We start from the raw sequence: 15,722 nt of genomic DNA on the forward strand, positions 1-15,722 counted from the left end.
TGGTGGCCCGGCGGTATGCGGCCCAGAGGCCTTTGTTCCAGCACCTGCTCGTCAGCCCAGACGGACCGACAGGGCGCGCCCTGCGCCCACGGTTTGCCCTTTCCACAGCCCACGCACTCCTCGCCCACCCCGCGGCCCTCGCCTAGCAGCCCCGCGGCCCTCGTTTCGCGGCCCGTATGTCGTCTGTCCCCTCCTGGACCACAGGGCAACAAAGCCGGCGGCGGAACCCCAAACCGGGAGGGTGGGGGCGCGGAACTCACGGGACGAAAAACTCGAGAATGAGGCAGATAGGGTTTGTCTTTCCGTGTGGGCTCACGAAGCGTCCACCTTTAAGGCTCGCGCTCTCTAGCGGGCGCCGGTGAAGTGGGACCCCAACTCGGCCCGACAGCCCAGTGCCTCTTTGCCAAGCTCCTAAAATCACTGACAAACCCGGGACGCGGGGCCGTTCTGGCATTTTTTAAGCAGCGAGAATCCGAACAGAGTGAGGGGTTGGCCAGGAGTCCCTGCTTTCAAGATGTCCATGCATCATGCAAAAGATGCACACACGCATTTTGCTGACTCTCTTCGTAATTATTTTCAGATGGAAATTTGAGATCTCCGCATTAGAGAAGGCTGCGAGGCGCACCGGCAGTGCCTGTGCCGTTGAGCTTCCGCCGGCTAACCCTGCGCCAACCCAGGTGGTGTGGAGGACCCCGGGGGTTGGCTATCATTTCAAATGTCTCCTCTCTCTTAGCAGGACTAGGGTAAAAGTAACTCCTGCACATTAAATTTTCGGTCTTACAATATTTCAATTTGTATCTACTTATTTAGCGGTAAATTTGAGGGTGTGTTTAAACAACTATTCAACTTCTTCTAAACTTTTCGGGGAGCGGGGGAGGATAATTTCATTTTGAGACTGTGAAAGTCAGTTTTTCCCTCCTTCAAAAAAGGAGGAAAGGCCATATGGTCAAATGTGAATGTCACTGCAAAACATTGGCCTAAAATGCAGACCTGATTAATATGCTAGGTTAAATCTGCAAATCTTCATGTATATACCTGACCAGACATTGTAAAGAAGCTGAGTAAACTAATTTAACCTTCACTGCAACCCACTAACCATGTAAAGTATGTATTACGTATGATTTGGCTTTATTTAAAGCCCACACTAACATCTGTAGTCATCAAAACTAGAGCCTCACTTTTTTCAGTGAACTAGTAATTGCCTGCAATAATCAGTTATTGAAAAGTTATAATTTGAAAAAGATATCTTAAATCATCAAAACAGTATAAATATAATTAGTCAGTAAACACCTGATGCATTTGGATTTTTATCCCTTCAAGTACATGCTATCATAAAATTGAAGTCTTCTCTTACACGCCCTAAGTTACACATTAAGCTAAAACATCACTGTTAAGTTGCCTTTTAAAACAAAACTTCTTTATGCAATCACTGTCATCGCTTCCATTTTGAAAACAGTAACTTTAAATGCTAGAACTTCAAGTACAATCCCTTTCATATACGCAAACGTTTCCTTATTCAGGACTTTAAAAGTATTAACTGCTGATCATCTCTATTAAATGTTTGAAAATAAAAATTGCCTACTGGCTTCTGTTGCTTCCATTACAATACAGTATGTATTATGCCGTAGTTTTCTACAAAAGTACAGAAATATACAATATTGTATTAAAAAGTGAGTGGAAATTAAATGAAATGGATGCTCAAAAATGAAATTTAAAAAATTCCTGTAAAATCATCTTAAATTTTGGTGTGCTTTTAATTTTAAATAGTGCAACGCTTTTGGAAACTGAATCAGATTCGAAAATGTATACCAAAAAACTTTTTACTTACGGCCGTTTAAAAATAATTTCCATTATTCTGCAATGTTTTTGACTTAGTATAAACGGGAAAAAAATCATAGCATGATGCTTTTGGTAAATTCCCTTTGAAAACAATACTTAAGTCCATTCTATACTAGGATTTTTACTTCACTTACATAGAAACTTTTTGAACAGAAAAGAAGGGGATGACTGAAGCCAATTATTTTGGCGATTTCCTTTGAAAATTAAGCATTTTATTTTTGAAAAAGTGTAAAAATCTTACATTAGAATAGTACAATAATTGCCAGAGAACTTTACAATATTCCTTGTAAAGAATACGCAGTAAGTACAAAATAAAAAATTCCGCATGTACAAAACACAGGTTAAAATAAGAAATAACTTTGAATTTTTTCCTTGTGTAAACATGTTAATCATTTTTTCCTTTTCATAAAAAAGTACACTAGACAAGTGTCCTCAAATAAAAAAATAATTGCTTCATTGGCATTCTTCGGGACCTTTGCTACTTTTGTATTCTTCTTTTGAACATTATTGATTTTTAAACGCCAGGACCTGAGAATCTCTACACCTCAAAAAGGCTTAGTTATTTTGTGATTTCTTTTTTTATTAATATCCCAAATGTCAAGGAAACCCCTTGTGCCTAGACATGTCGGACCCCCACCATCCTCATCCTTCCTCTCCATCCCGGATCCAGTGCTGCAGCATTGGGCGACTTTGCATAAATACAGGGACCCGCAGAGCTGAGAAAAGCGCCCTAACTGTTGCCAAACAGTCTCCTCTGAGAATCTGAACCGGCGAAAATGCTGGCGCGAGGTCGGGAGGGGCCGCGCTGGGCGGAGCGAACAAAACACCAAACCACCAAGACGAAAAAAGGCGCCGGGATTCCTACCTTCTCTCTCAAACGCGCTAACATAGCGTTATTAACAATTGGAAATCCTAGCAGTAAAGTTCTCGACACTGGACAGGGCAGTCCCTTGGTGCAGAGTCCCCAGGGCGGCCGACGAGGAGACGGAGGAGGCTGCGGCGGCCGCGGCGGCCACGAGGGAGCGAGTGAGCGCGGCGGCGGGGCCCACGGCTGCCTGCGCCCCGCAGCCGCCGCCGGGTCCGGGCGCGGGCGGTGCCGCCACGGGCGAGGGCGAGGGCGAGGCCTGCGCGGCTGCGGCAGCCTGTGCGGCGGCGGCGGCAGCGGCGGCCGGGCAGAGACTGCCCCCGATGATGCTCTCGATGGAGAAGGGCGAGCGCGCCAGCGCCAAGGAGCCTGGGCCGCCCGCCTTGGCCGCCGAGGCCTGCAGGGGGCCGGGCAGCGCGGCGCCCAGCGGGTGCGGCCGGTAGCCGAAAGCGGTCCGGGCCAGCTCGGCGGCAGCGCTGTGCGGCGGCGGGGGCGGCGGCGGTGAGTGCGGGTGGAAGGCGGCGGCGGCGGCGGCGGCCGCGGCGGCGGCGAAGAGCGCTGAGGGCGGTGCGTAGGGCGGCAGCTGCAAGCCGTAGCCGCAGCCGTAGGGGCCGTAGCCGTAGGCGTGCGGGGGCGGCGGCGGCGCCGGCGGGAAGAGCGCGGCAGCTGCCGCCGCGTCGCCCGCGCCGCCCCGGCCACCCGCGCCGCGCAGCAGCAGCGACTCGGCGGCGGCGTTGGGCGGGAGCAGGGGCTGTCGCTTGAAGCGCTTCCTCCGGCGCAGGAAGCTGCCGTTGTCGAACATGTCGGCGGACTCGGGGTCCAGCGTCCAGTAGTTGCCCTTCCCGGGGTTGCCCGGCTCGCGGGGGATCTTGACGAAGCAGTCGTTGAGCGAGAGGTTGTGGCGGATGCTGTTCTGCCAGGCGGGGAACTTCTCCCGGTAGTAGGGGAAGCGGCCGCTGATGAACTCGCAGATCTCGCTCAGCGTCAGTCGCTTCTTGGGGCTCTGCAGGATGGCCATGGTGATCAGCGCGATGTACGAGTAGGGCGGCTTCACCAGGGGGTTCTTGGCGCCGCCGCCCGCGCTCCCGCTGCCACCTCCCGCGGCCCCTCCGCCACCCCCGCCACCCCCGGCTCCCACCGCCGGGGCCGGGCCAGAGGGCGCCGGAGAGCCCTCTGCCCGTGGGGCCAGCAGGATGTCCTCGTCGTCATCGTCCTCCTCCAGATCCTCCAGCTCGTCCTCCCCGGCGTACGAGCGCCGCCGCCGTCGCCGCCTCCGCGGCGCGGGGACAGCCAGCCGGGGCCCGCCGCCGCCGCCCTCGTCCTCCTCCTCCTCCTCTTCCTCGTCGTCGTCGTCCTCGCCCTCCCCCACCACGTCGATGTCTGTCTCCTCGGCGAGGCCAGAGGCATCGGACATCTCCGTGCTCAGGGTCATAGCTTTGGCGCGGAAGCGGCGGGGCGGCGCATAGGGGCGCCGGGCTCCAGGCTCCCGCCGCGCCCCAGCCCGGGTCCCGGGCGGCGCGCCCGGCCCGGGGACGCCACGCTGGGGGCCTCAACTGCCGGAGCTGCACAAGGGCTGCCTGGCGCCGGCCGAGGCTCGCGCTGCGACTTTGTAACTCCGGCGCCCCGGCGGCAGCCGCGTGGGCTCTGCGCTGCCCTCCGCTCCTCGCGCCTCGGACCCGGGCTTGACCTTCCCCTCTTGGAGCGCTCCTCGCGTGGTCAGCTGAGGAGGGGGCGGTGGGTTCCCAGGCTGGAGAGCGAGACGGTCAGGCGCTCAGGAGGGTGCGGGATGTGCAAGAGTCTACGGACTAGAGCTCGGCGAGGCCCGGGCTGAGTCCAGGAGAGGGCGGACCTTTCCTCGACTTATAGCAGAAGGGGGCCTGTCACATGGTGTGCACGTCAGAGCGCTGCCGAGGAAAGGGAAAAAAGCCTAGGAAATCAGCCCTGCTCCGAAGAGAAAGTTCACCCGTAGGAGGGGGCAGCAACTGAGGAGGGAAGAGAGAAGACCCCACCATTCCTTGCCAAAGGGGCTGAGACCTGAATATCCGTGCTGGCCTGCGTTGGTCTTGATCCAAGGCTGCTGCACGAGTTAGAGGTCCTAGCCTCTTGCTCCTAAATTAGCCCGCAACCCTAATCTCAGAAACACCCCCGTGAAAAGCTAAGGTTTGACCACTCAAGGGCATGAGGAGCTGTCCAATTGGGGGATAACGTCCCATCCTCAGAGGTGGTCTCGGGGAATGACCCTAGGGTCTGTTGGGGTGTCCCGGTTCCCCTAGACTAGGGAAGCGGCTCCCCCACCAAATCTGATTAGAAGCCTTCCAGTTTAAGCACAATAATAATTGTTTATTGACCCTTTAACCCGTCCTCTTCGGTTCTTCTCCATAGACGTTTGTTTTCCACCATCTGTTAATAAAAATGCTGTTAGACTGGCATTTTGGTCACTTATCCGCATTTGAATGCCCTAGAGACTTGGCAGTTAAACTAAGCCACCTTAACGAGAAGATCTGACAAATTTCCTGGGAATAAAGAGGAAAGTAATAATTGAATGCAGAGCAGAATTTTTTTTTAATTTAATAAAAACTTAAATCCACACAAAAAAATTGCAGGTAGGAATGCCTCAAAAAATAGTTCTTTCCTGGAAAAGAATTTCATAATGGGGGTAAGGGTGTCTGTAGGTCTCAGTGCTAGGGACATTCTAATCAACACTACACAGTACTCTCAAAATATTTACAATAACACACACATCTCTACTCAGGCAGCCTTAATAGGAACTACAATGATGAAAATTTTAAGGCTAGCTTTTAAAATTTTGCTTTTGGAAAATCCACTAAATATTTCCAGTAGCTACTGGTGAAAAGAAATAATTTTTTATAAGATTCAAGTTCCATTAAATTTTCTTTTTCAGAGGACAAGGTAGGGGAAATAATTCTTGTCTAACATTTTAAGTACATCTATCTCTATTTTAAAAAACTATTTTAGTTAGTGGAAAATTCTAATAATTTGTGCAATCCCCACTCCTATAGCCATACTTTCTGGATATCTGCATTGCCTAAAACGCTTCTATTTCGAAATAGGGCCCTTCCCTCAAAATTAAGCTTTCCGATTAAAATGAGCACTTGACAAGGGCTGAGAATTAAAACGAAGTGGTTTTCTGTAGACACAACCATCAGTCGCCCTTGTATGTATCATTTTATCAACCAAGTACTTTTCACGTTTTCGAACTTTTCATTACTTCCCTTATCAATCACAGAGCCTCAAAAATAAACTGTTCCCCTCTAAGACCTATTTTTAAACAGGGTTTTTGTTGCTGAGAATAGGTACCACCAGTTACATTTACAAATGACCCGTAAAGTCTATCGTTGATCTTTTCAAGATCTATGAGAACAGTTTAATATTCTAAACAAATTATTTTTCATTGCCTCTTCGTTTGATATATGGCTGAGCCATTTAATTATTGTAAATGGTCTCAGCGCTAACCAGAGTCAACATTAATCAGCACTATTAACCAGGCATCACATTGCTTTGTTGATGTAGCCAGGAGTCCTTACCAAGAAATTCACCTTTTACATCAGGAAGTTTAAGTACTCACTCGATATCTAAATAAACATCATGATTTTCGCTGCACTGAAGGTTGGCGTGTACGAAGAATTTAAAGATGAAACCCAGAGGGACGATTTGTACGCAGACCATTAGCTACTCTGGACGAGCAGTTACAGTCGTCTTTGGGTTCAGCGTTACCACCGCCCTGAACTTGCCTGGCTAAGAAGAGCGCGGAGATGAACTTTGCGTTCCCTTGGTTAACTTCGTCCTCAGGTCCCTCGTCAAAGGGTTAAAGGGCTCCCTTCACTGGAAGTGTTTGAAATACGTGGCAAATTATCTTCTGGCCACTCAGAGGAAAGTGTTGGGATCTCGTGAAAGAGCCAAATACCGACCCAGAGGGACCCACCTGCGGCGGCGACCGTTGACGGAGATTTTGGGCAATCTTTACTAAAGTTCCACAATACCACTTGCTTTGTTTGCTTTAGTTAAGCTACACACTTGTATGCGACTTTTGACTCAGCGCTCGTGAAATTCCCAAGCGCAGAGACCCAGGTGTATTCTTTCCCGCGGCTGTCCCTTTCCGCGCCCTCGTCTCCCACCCCCGGACCTCACCCTTGATGCGCTCCACGCTCTCGGCGGCGACTGGGAACCACCTCTCCTACTCCCCACCTCCCACCCCCAGCTGGTACAAGGGACCCGAAAGCTTTCTCAGAGTCGGGCCGGTGCGACGCGGGAGCCCACCCGCCCCGCAGGCCCCGCGCGCCCGGCTCGCGCGGACGCGGAAAGTGGCGGGACGAGGTGCCAGGGTGGCGAGGCCCGCGTGGGGGAGGGCTGCCCCCTGGCGGCGCCGCGGTGCTGGCCCCGCCGGGAGCGCGCCCAGCCGCTGCCGCTTGCCAGTGTGGCCGCCTGGAAGGCCCACGGCTTGCCTTCCGCTGGCCTTCGAACGGCCGGCTTTTTCTTTCTTGAGAACCCAGCTCTTTCTCCGGGCCGACTCGGCGGGCGCGGAGGTGTTTTCTTCGACTTCAAGCTGCAGCTTTAGTCCGTGGCAGTTTGAGCGTTCCAGGAGCCAGCCGAGCTCCTGCGCGGGATGACAGAGAGCCGAGGAGGCGGCGTGGCCCTCGGGTGGTGCCTTCTCCGCGCTTGGCCCGAACCCGGGCCGAGAGCGCCGCAGCCCGGAGATTTTTGCAGTGGGCGAAAGCTGGCAGAGACCTGGGGTTCTTAAGCCGCCGGGGCAGGAACCTGAGCTCCCCCTCTCCCGGTTCCTTGTGCATCCCTGAGTTCACCCCCGAGCGTGAACACGAACCTGTTTTCAAACCTTGCAAACGCCTGGGGGCACGTCCCTCCTTTGAAGAGTCACTCCACAAGCCTGCACTGAGATACTTTGTGCCCGGCACTCTGGGCTGTGGTGAGAGGAGGAAGAACAAAGCCGAAGTGCCTTGTCGGAGAGCGCTTACAGGCTCGTGGGGGAGCCCGATAAATAGGTTTTTACTGTGCCCGAAAGGAACCTGGTGGCACAGTGGTTACAGCTGGCACCCATCAGCCACTCTGATGTGACAGTCTGCTTCCTTAAAGATTTACAGTCCCAGAAACCCTATGGGGCAGTTCTACTCTGTCTTACAGAGTCTCCGCTACGTCACGGCAGTGGGTTAGGTTTTAGTTTCGTGCCTTTCGGTAAGTACTTCCTGAGCTGCTCAAGCCGGATATGAAGGGTGCCTCCGGGGTCGTTGCCTGTCGGCTGAATTCTCCTGTCGTTCGCTATCCTTCTTTGTGGTTATATGCATCTTCCCTCCTCTTTTTAAACTCAAGCTTCTGCAGGCAACCAACAACAAAAAGTTGGCCTTGTTCACTTTTAAATCTCCACCAGTCTATTCTGCATCCAGCAGGTACTCAATAAATGTTTAATGTATTCATTTTCCTACATCTTCCCCCCCCTCCCCGAAATCCTCAGAGGAACCCCTTTACCCTAACAACACACATTAGTGACGTTCCTGCGCGGGATTTATGTTGTGCACCTTTCTGGGTCTGTAACCTTCACCTCGCTCACAGTTTTGAGACTTTTAGGATCAGATGCTGCACATTATCTTCTGTAAAGAAGGGAGTTAAGACCCCACCTGGATGAGTTCCAGACAAAACTGTGAGACCTCCCCGCCATGCTCTTCATATCCTTTTTGTGCCTTTTTAATCTGTCCTAAACGCCAACGGCCCAAGATGACCTTTAACATCTATCCCGGGCTGCCCAGAGACCCCTACTCTAGCATTTTCCTGTGGTGGAGCATTACCTGCCATGAGTAAGCCTGGCGTTGGTTCACACGTACCACTAAGCTAATCTCAAGGTCACAACAACCAATGAAGTGAGTACCTCAATGTGATGGCTGAGGAAACAGACTTTGACAGTTGCTGCCAGCAGTTACCGAGGCAGTGATGTCAGAGTAAAGTCTTCTTCAGAGGTCCAGCCACCTCTCCCAAAACAGGACTCCATGGGCGCTTTCCACCCACAGCTAGCTTCTTCAGGGCCAGTTAGATAATCTGAAAATTAGTTCAAGGCAAAGTACTGCAGGCTGACAGTGACTGATACCTCTCCCAGGAGTAGGTACATTTTAACCTGGGACTCCTACTGATACAACGCTTTAATCCCATTTCAAAAGGTGGGTCTTTAGGTGCTGTGGAGGGGAGGGGAGATTCCCTGTGAAGAAGATACTTTAGTGGCCTCCTGGGTCTGACTAGGCAGCCTGTGCTTGCACAACAGCTCCCTAAACAAGCACTTTGGGGCCTGAGCAGGATTCAGAAATCCTCAAGAATTTAGAATGTCAGCAAAGGTCTAAATCTGTTGTAGAATAGGAAAATTATTTACACTGACTCAGGAATTTTCATTACCGCAGTGACCTGGACTAGCCCTCCCATCCCAACGCACACACACTCATACACAGACTTATTTAGCCCTGATTCTCAGTGGTTTGTAGTACACACACTTAAATTTTGTACCCCAAAGTCGAAAGTTCAAAATGTTATTCATCGTGAATTTAATGCAAAATAGACACATGTCCATTGCAGAGGGGATTCCTCCTTTTGGACACTACCTTCGATATAAGACTTTCAAGAGTATATATTCACAGCTCTGTGGATCTCCTGTTATTTATCTACACTGCTTAAGAGGTTAGTTTCCTGGAAATAGACTTAGTGTTTTTACTCATAATATAAGAATTCAAAAAATAATATTTCCCAGTCTAGAAATACTGGATTAGACAGGGGCTGTCTGTGAAAAGAAATCTCCTTAGCATATGGACACATCTTTCTGCTTGAGAAAAAAAGGGCTCCCTCAATGAGGGATACACTGAAAATGAAAAGAAATGCTTATGAGGTCATGAGAAAGCCTTTAGGAATTGTAAAAACAAAATTTTGCATTTAAAATGTGTATAGTAACCAACCTCTCTATCACACACACACACTCTATTGCCTGATATTGTTGTTGTTAGGTGCTGTCGAGTCAGGAGTCAGTTCCAACTCATAGCCACCCTATGTACAACAGAACAACATACTGCCAGGTCCTGCACCATCCTCAAAATTGCTGTTATGCTTGAGCTCATTGTTGTAGCCACTGTGTCAACCCATCTTATTGAGGGTCTTCCTTTTTTTCCCTGACCCTCTACTTTACCAAGCATGAAGTCCTTCTCCAAGGACTGATCCCTCCTGGTAATATGTCCAAAGTATGCGAGACATGGTCTCACCATCCTTGCTTCTAAGGAGCACTCTGGCTGTATTTCTTCCAAGACAGATTTGTTCTTTCTTTTGGCGGTCCGTGGTATATTCAGTATTCTTGGCCAACACCACAATTCAAAGGCGTCAATTATTCTTCATCACCCTTATTCATCATCCAGTTTTTGCATGCCTATGAGGCAATTCAAGACACCATGGCTTGGGTCAGGCCCACCTTAGTCTTCAAGGTGATGTCTTTGCTTTTTAAGACTTTAAAGAGGTCTTTTGCAGCAGATTTTCCCAATGTAATACATCATTTGATTTCTTGACTGCTGCTTCTATGAGTATAGATTGTGGATCCAAGTAAAATGAAATCCTTGACAACTTCAATATTTTCTCCTTTTATCATGATGTTGCTTATTGGTGAGTTGTGAAGATTTCTGTTTTATCTTGAAGTGTAATCCATATTGAAGGCTGTAGTCTTTGATCTTCATCAGTAAGTGCTTCAACTCTTCACTTTCAGCAAGCAAGGTTGTGTCATCTGCATAACCCAGGTTGTTGATGAGGCTTCCTCCAATCCTAATCCCCTGTTCTTCTTCATATAGTCCAGCTTCTCAGATTATTTGCTCAGCATACTGATTGAATAAGTATGGTGAAAGGATACAACCCTGATACACACCTTTCCTGATTTTAAACCACACAGTATTCCCTTGTTCTGTTCAAAAGACTGCCTCTTGGTCTATGTACAGGTTTCTCATAAACACAACTAAGTGTTCTGGAATTCCCATTCTTTACAATGTTATCCATAATTTGTTATGATCTACACAGCCGAATGCCTTTGCATAGTCAATAAAACACAGGTAAACATCTTTCTGGTATTCTCTGCTTTCAGCCAGGATCCATCTGACATCAGCAATGATATCCCTGGTTCCAGGTCTTCTTCTAAATCTGGCTTGAATTTCTGGCAGTTCCCTGTCAATGTAGTGCTGCAACCCCTTTTGAATTATCTTCAGCAAAATTTTACTTGTGTGTGGTATTAATGATATTGTTAGAAAATTTCCATGTTCTGTTGGATCACCTTTCTTTGGAATGGGCACAAATATGGATCTCTTCCAGTTGATTGGCCAGGTAGTTGTCTCCCAAATTTCTTGGCATAGATGAGTGTGTGCTTCCAGTGCTGCATCCATTTGTTGAAACATCTCAAAACTGTCTAGCAAACAGCTTGGCAATGCAGGGCTTAGGTCTTAAGTGTTCCATTGGATCCATTCAATCTTGGATTCTCTCCTAAGGAAATAACCCTAAGTATGAATAAATATTTATGTTTAAAAATGTTTGCTGCAGTGATATTTTTAAAAAGGGACAAAAATTGGAAACATTCTAAATATCCAGTAGTTATATATCAGTATAATAGGATACCTTTCAATCATTAAAAATAAGGTCTGTGAACAATTTAAATAACTTTCAAAGTATTTTAAAATTAATGTTAACTGAAAAGTCCAGTTAGAAAATTATATACAATATTTTATCAATTATTTAATATACTATATATATGAGTCAGAACTGACTCACAGCAACAGGTTTGGTTTTGGTTTTATACGTGTAAATAGAATAGTGACTGGAAGGGAATACACTAAATGATCAGTTGGTTATCTCTGGGTCATTTTTATTTTGTCATTTATATTGTACTTTTCTGTGTTTTCCAAATTGCTGAGTTGAAACACCTGAGGAACACGTAGTGTGAAAGAAGATACAAACTGAACAGTTTATATAATATGAAATGTAATTATTGGGACAGCAAGAATTTAAAATAAGCACAATAAATATACTAAGGAAGGATGGAAACTTATTAGTAATATGAAGCAAGAAAAAGAAATAATAAAAACAGCCCTAATGGTAATACTTTACATGAAGAATGTAATAGATGAAATAAAGAATGAACAGATGGAATAAATAGAACGGATACAGCTGACCAATGGATTGAGCTCAAAATTCAGCTTCAGGAACTCTCTGAAAAGCAGCAGGAAAGGATAAAATTCTGGTTCATGAAATCAATTTACGGGTTTACGATCAGCAATGAGGGAGAGAATAGAACTGAACTGAACCAAACCAGACCAAACCAAACTGAACAGAACAGAGTAGAATCGATTAAATAGGACAAAAAAGAAAATATGACTTCATGGCACATAACAATGCTAAGCATAGTTAGTGAGACTTTTACTGCACTTATTTTTATTTTTATATTTTTACGTGTGTGTATACTGGGTTTTCATGTAAAACAAATCTGCTAGTGTGAGTTACAATAAAAAATGTCTGAAAGCTACTATTTTAAAAGACCACATTTACATCACACTCTTGATTTTTTTCTACCTTATCTCAGACTTTGCTCATTAATTATCATCCTTCTGCCTTTACTCGCAGCTTGCAAATGTGCTCCAAACCCTTGTATCTAAAAATAAAAACAAAAATTTTCCTTTCTCCTTGTGCCAGTGCAAGCTAGTGCCTCCCTCTTCTCTTCACCACCTAATTTGTCAAAAGGCTGGCTTGTCCCTTTTGCTTTCGTGTCATCTCTTGCCCACTCCACACAGCTCTGCAATGTTAACCAAACCAGTGAGTTGAAGGACGGGGTTCAGTAGGAGGTTAATCAGTGTGCCGTGGAAAAACGCGGCCAAGCAAGTTGTAGAGAAGCTGAGTTAAATGAAGAAATCAGTTTCCTTTCCTGCAGCACTTTGGAGTTTTTAGGTTTTGCAACCTTGTAGTAGCATCAGAAGCCATCCAAATTCACAAGGAGGAGAGAAAATCACTATCAGCCTGAAGCTGATTCCTATGGCATGGAGGTCAGACACACCTCCACCTTCCCACCTTTTTACCAATTCTGACACCAGCTGTTACCCCCCTCCCTGCCCCCAGCACTCTCTACTTCTCTGCTGGGTTAGATAATTCATTACTATGATCACGGAGAATTCACAGACCATACTCACAGTTTAGAGGTTTATTAGGGAAGTAACCAAACAGAACCCATTGCCATTGAGTCAATTCTGACCTCACAGGACACACTAGTACTGCCCCATAGGGCTTCCAAGGCTGTAATCTTTTTGGAAGCAGACTGCCACATCTTTCTTCCAATTAGGGAAGGAACAGATTACAATTCAGGATCAGGATCGACAGGAACAACTCAGGAGACAGGATATAGTTCGTCAATCAGGATGGCTTCCAACCAGGACAGTTCTCAGCTTTCTCTCAGCTCTGCCTACAGCCAGGCCTCTCTCCTCAGCCTGGTCTCTGCCACAGAGCCCAAGTGGGCCTAGCCTCTGCCCTGCTTGGGCAAGTGCTACAGCTCTATTGGAGGAGCGCTATTGGCTCCTCCAGGAGGCACCCCACTCAGCCAGCAAGCCTCCTGCTCAAAGGCACTCAGCTCCTGTGCTCAGTGGGCCGGCAAGCCCACCACAGCCATCTTGCACCTGTCTCCCGGTTTCCACTGTCTAGCACCGCTGCTGCTTGTGCTACTGCAGTGTTGTCTCTAGTGTTACAGCTCTGTCTCCTGGGTCTAGAAGGTTCTCAGCTCAGGGACCCCAGGTCCTAAGGACATGCTCTGTTCCAGGTTCTTCTTCTTGATGGTAGTAAGGTCCCTCTCAGTTTCTGTGGGATTGGTCCGTTTATAAACTTACTCTTCCAACCGAGACCACAAACTCACCAATCCCCTCAATAGGCCACAGGTACCTTATTTATGTAGTAAAGTTTCCACTCCCTGAAAGGGCTTTACACATCTTATTTGCATAGTAAACTCTCCATTCTTTTTGCAAGATTGTGGCCTAGCAAATCATCTTGGCAGAACTACAAACCCAGGGCCAGAAAGGCCCTTTGAACCCATTGAACTGCAGGCATGTAATGTACATTGTACATTATGACTCTTCCAGAGGGGTACAGATACAAATTTACAATGTAATATTTTCCAAATGTATTTTACTATAGGATACCAGTTTGGGAAATGGAACCCACTAAAATAATATGATATAGAGTTAATGACTTTCTGATTGCCCAGAGTGAGAATTCTTCTCTTTCCTTTACTTAACAGATATTTACTGAGTGTCTACTATGGGGTAGGTACTGTTCTACGCACTTGGTATACATCAGTGAGCAAAGATCCCTGTCCTAAGGAATTTAGATATTTAGCAGGCAGAGACATACCATATGAGATAAACATAATTAATGCATTAATTACTTGATTATATGTTTTTGTTGTTAGGTACTGTTGAGTTGGTTCCAACTCATACTGAGCCTATGTACAACAGAACAAAACATTGCCTCATCCTGTGCCATCCTCACAATCATTGCTATGTTTGAGCTCACTGTTGCAGCCACTGTGTCAGTCCATCATGTTGAGGGTCTTCCTCTTTTTCACTGACTCTCTACTTTATCAAGCATGATATCCTTCTCTAGGGACTGGTGTCTCCTGATAACACGTTCAAAGCATGTAAGACAAAGTCTCACCAGCCTCATTTCTAGGGAGTACTCTGGCTGTACTTTTTCCAAGACAGATTTGTTCATTCTTCTGGCAGTCCATACTTTATTCATTTCTCAAGCTGAAAGAACTGAAGAAAAACTTCAAGCCTCAAGTTCAAATACTAAAAGATTCTATGGACAAAATATTGAATGACACAGGAAGAATAAAAAGAAGACGGGAGGAGTACACAGAGTCAGTACAATGAAAAGAATTGGTCGACATTCAACTATTTCAGAAGGTAGCATAAGATCAAGGACCGATGGTATTGAAGGAAGAAGTCCAAGATGTACTGAAGGCATTAGCAAAAAACAAGACTCTAAGAATTGACAGAATATCAATTGAGATGTTTCAACAAATGGATGTAGTGCTGGAGGTGCTCACTGCTGTATGCCAAGAAATTTGGAAGACAGCTACCTGATCAGCTGACTAGAAGAGATCCATATTTGTGCTCATTCCAAAGAAAGATGATCCAACAGAATGCAGAAATTATCAAAGAATATCATTAATATCATGAACAAGTAAAATATTGTTGAAGATCATTCAAAAGAGGCTGCAGCAGTATATCGATAGGGAACTGCCAGAAATTCAAGCTGGATTCAGAAGAGGACGTAGAATGAGGGATCTCATTGCAGATGTCAGATGGGTCTTGGCTGAAAGTAGAGTGTGATGGTTAAGGTGATCTGTCAACTTGGCTAGGCCATGATTCTCAGTTTTTATATGTGATCACTCCCAAGATTGAATCTGCTTTGAGTAGCCAATCAGTTGAAAGGTTTTTCCTTGCGGGTGTGGCCTGCATCCAAATATAAGCAGACATTCTGGCTTTTTTGCTCACTCTGGATCCTGAGCTGCCTCCTGTTCGTCTGACCTCAGGCTCTTGGGACTTGAGCTACCAGCTTATCTGCAAACCTTAGAATTCGTAGATCTTCACTGCCTGAGAGTGGGAGCCTCGCTCTCTGACCTGCTAAGCTTGGGTTCACCAGCCCTTGTGGCTACATAATTGAGAGAAGCCTCTATCCTGATACTAGTACTTGCAATGTTTCAGCCTCTACAATTGCCTGAGCCATTTCCTTGATATACATCTCTAAATGTATTTATATACTTTACTGGTTTTGCCTCTCTAGAGAATGCAACCTGAGACATAGAGAATACCAGAAAGGTGTTTTATTGACTATGCAAAGACATTTGACTGTGTGGATCATAACAAATTGTGGATAACATTGTGAAGAATGGGAATTCCAGAGGACTTAATTGTGCTCATGAGGAACCTGTACTTAAACAAAGAGGCAG

At 46.8% G+C, this 15,722-nt stretch overlaps 1 protein-coding gene across 1 annotated transcript; it reads right to left on the reverse strand.

Moving 5' to 3' along the window:
- Positions 1-714: 714 nt before the first annotated feature.
- Positions 715-4,168, reverse strand: FOXD1 (forkhead box D1). Its single transcript, XM_064279756.1, has one exon. It carries the CDS (start codon positions 4,134-4,136, stop codon positions 2,736-2,738), a length of 1,401 nt encoding a protein of 466 aa, XP_064135826.1. The 5' UTR covers positions 4,137-4,168; the 3' UTR covers positions 715-2,735.
- Between the last annotated feature and the right edge of the window lie 11,554 nt (positions 4,169-15,722).

Source organism: Loxodonta africana, chromosome 2 (genome assembly GCF_030014295.1).
Source record: "Loxodonta africana isolate mLoxAfr1 chromosome 2, mLoxAfr1.hap2, whole genome shotgun sequence".
Classification (NCBI taxonomy): Eukaryota; Metazoa; Chordata; class Mammalia; order Proboscidea; family Elephantidae; genus Loxodonta; species Loxodonta africana.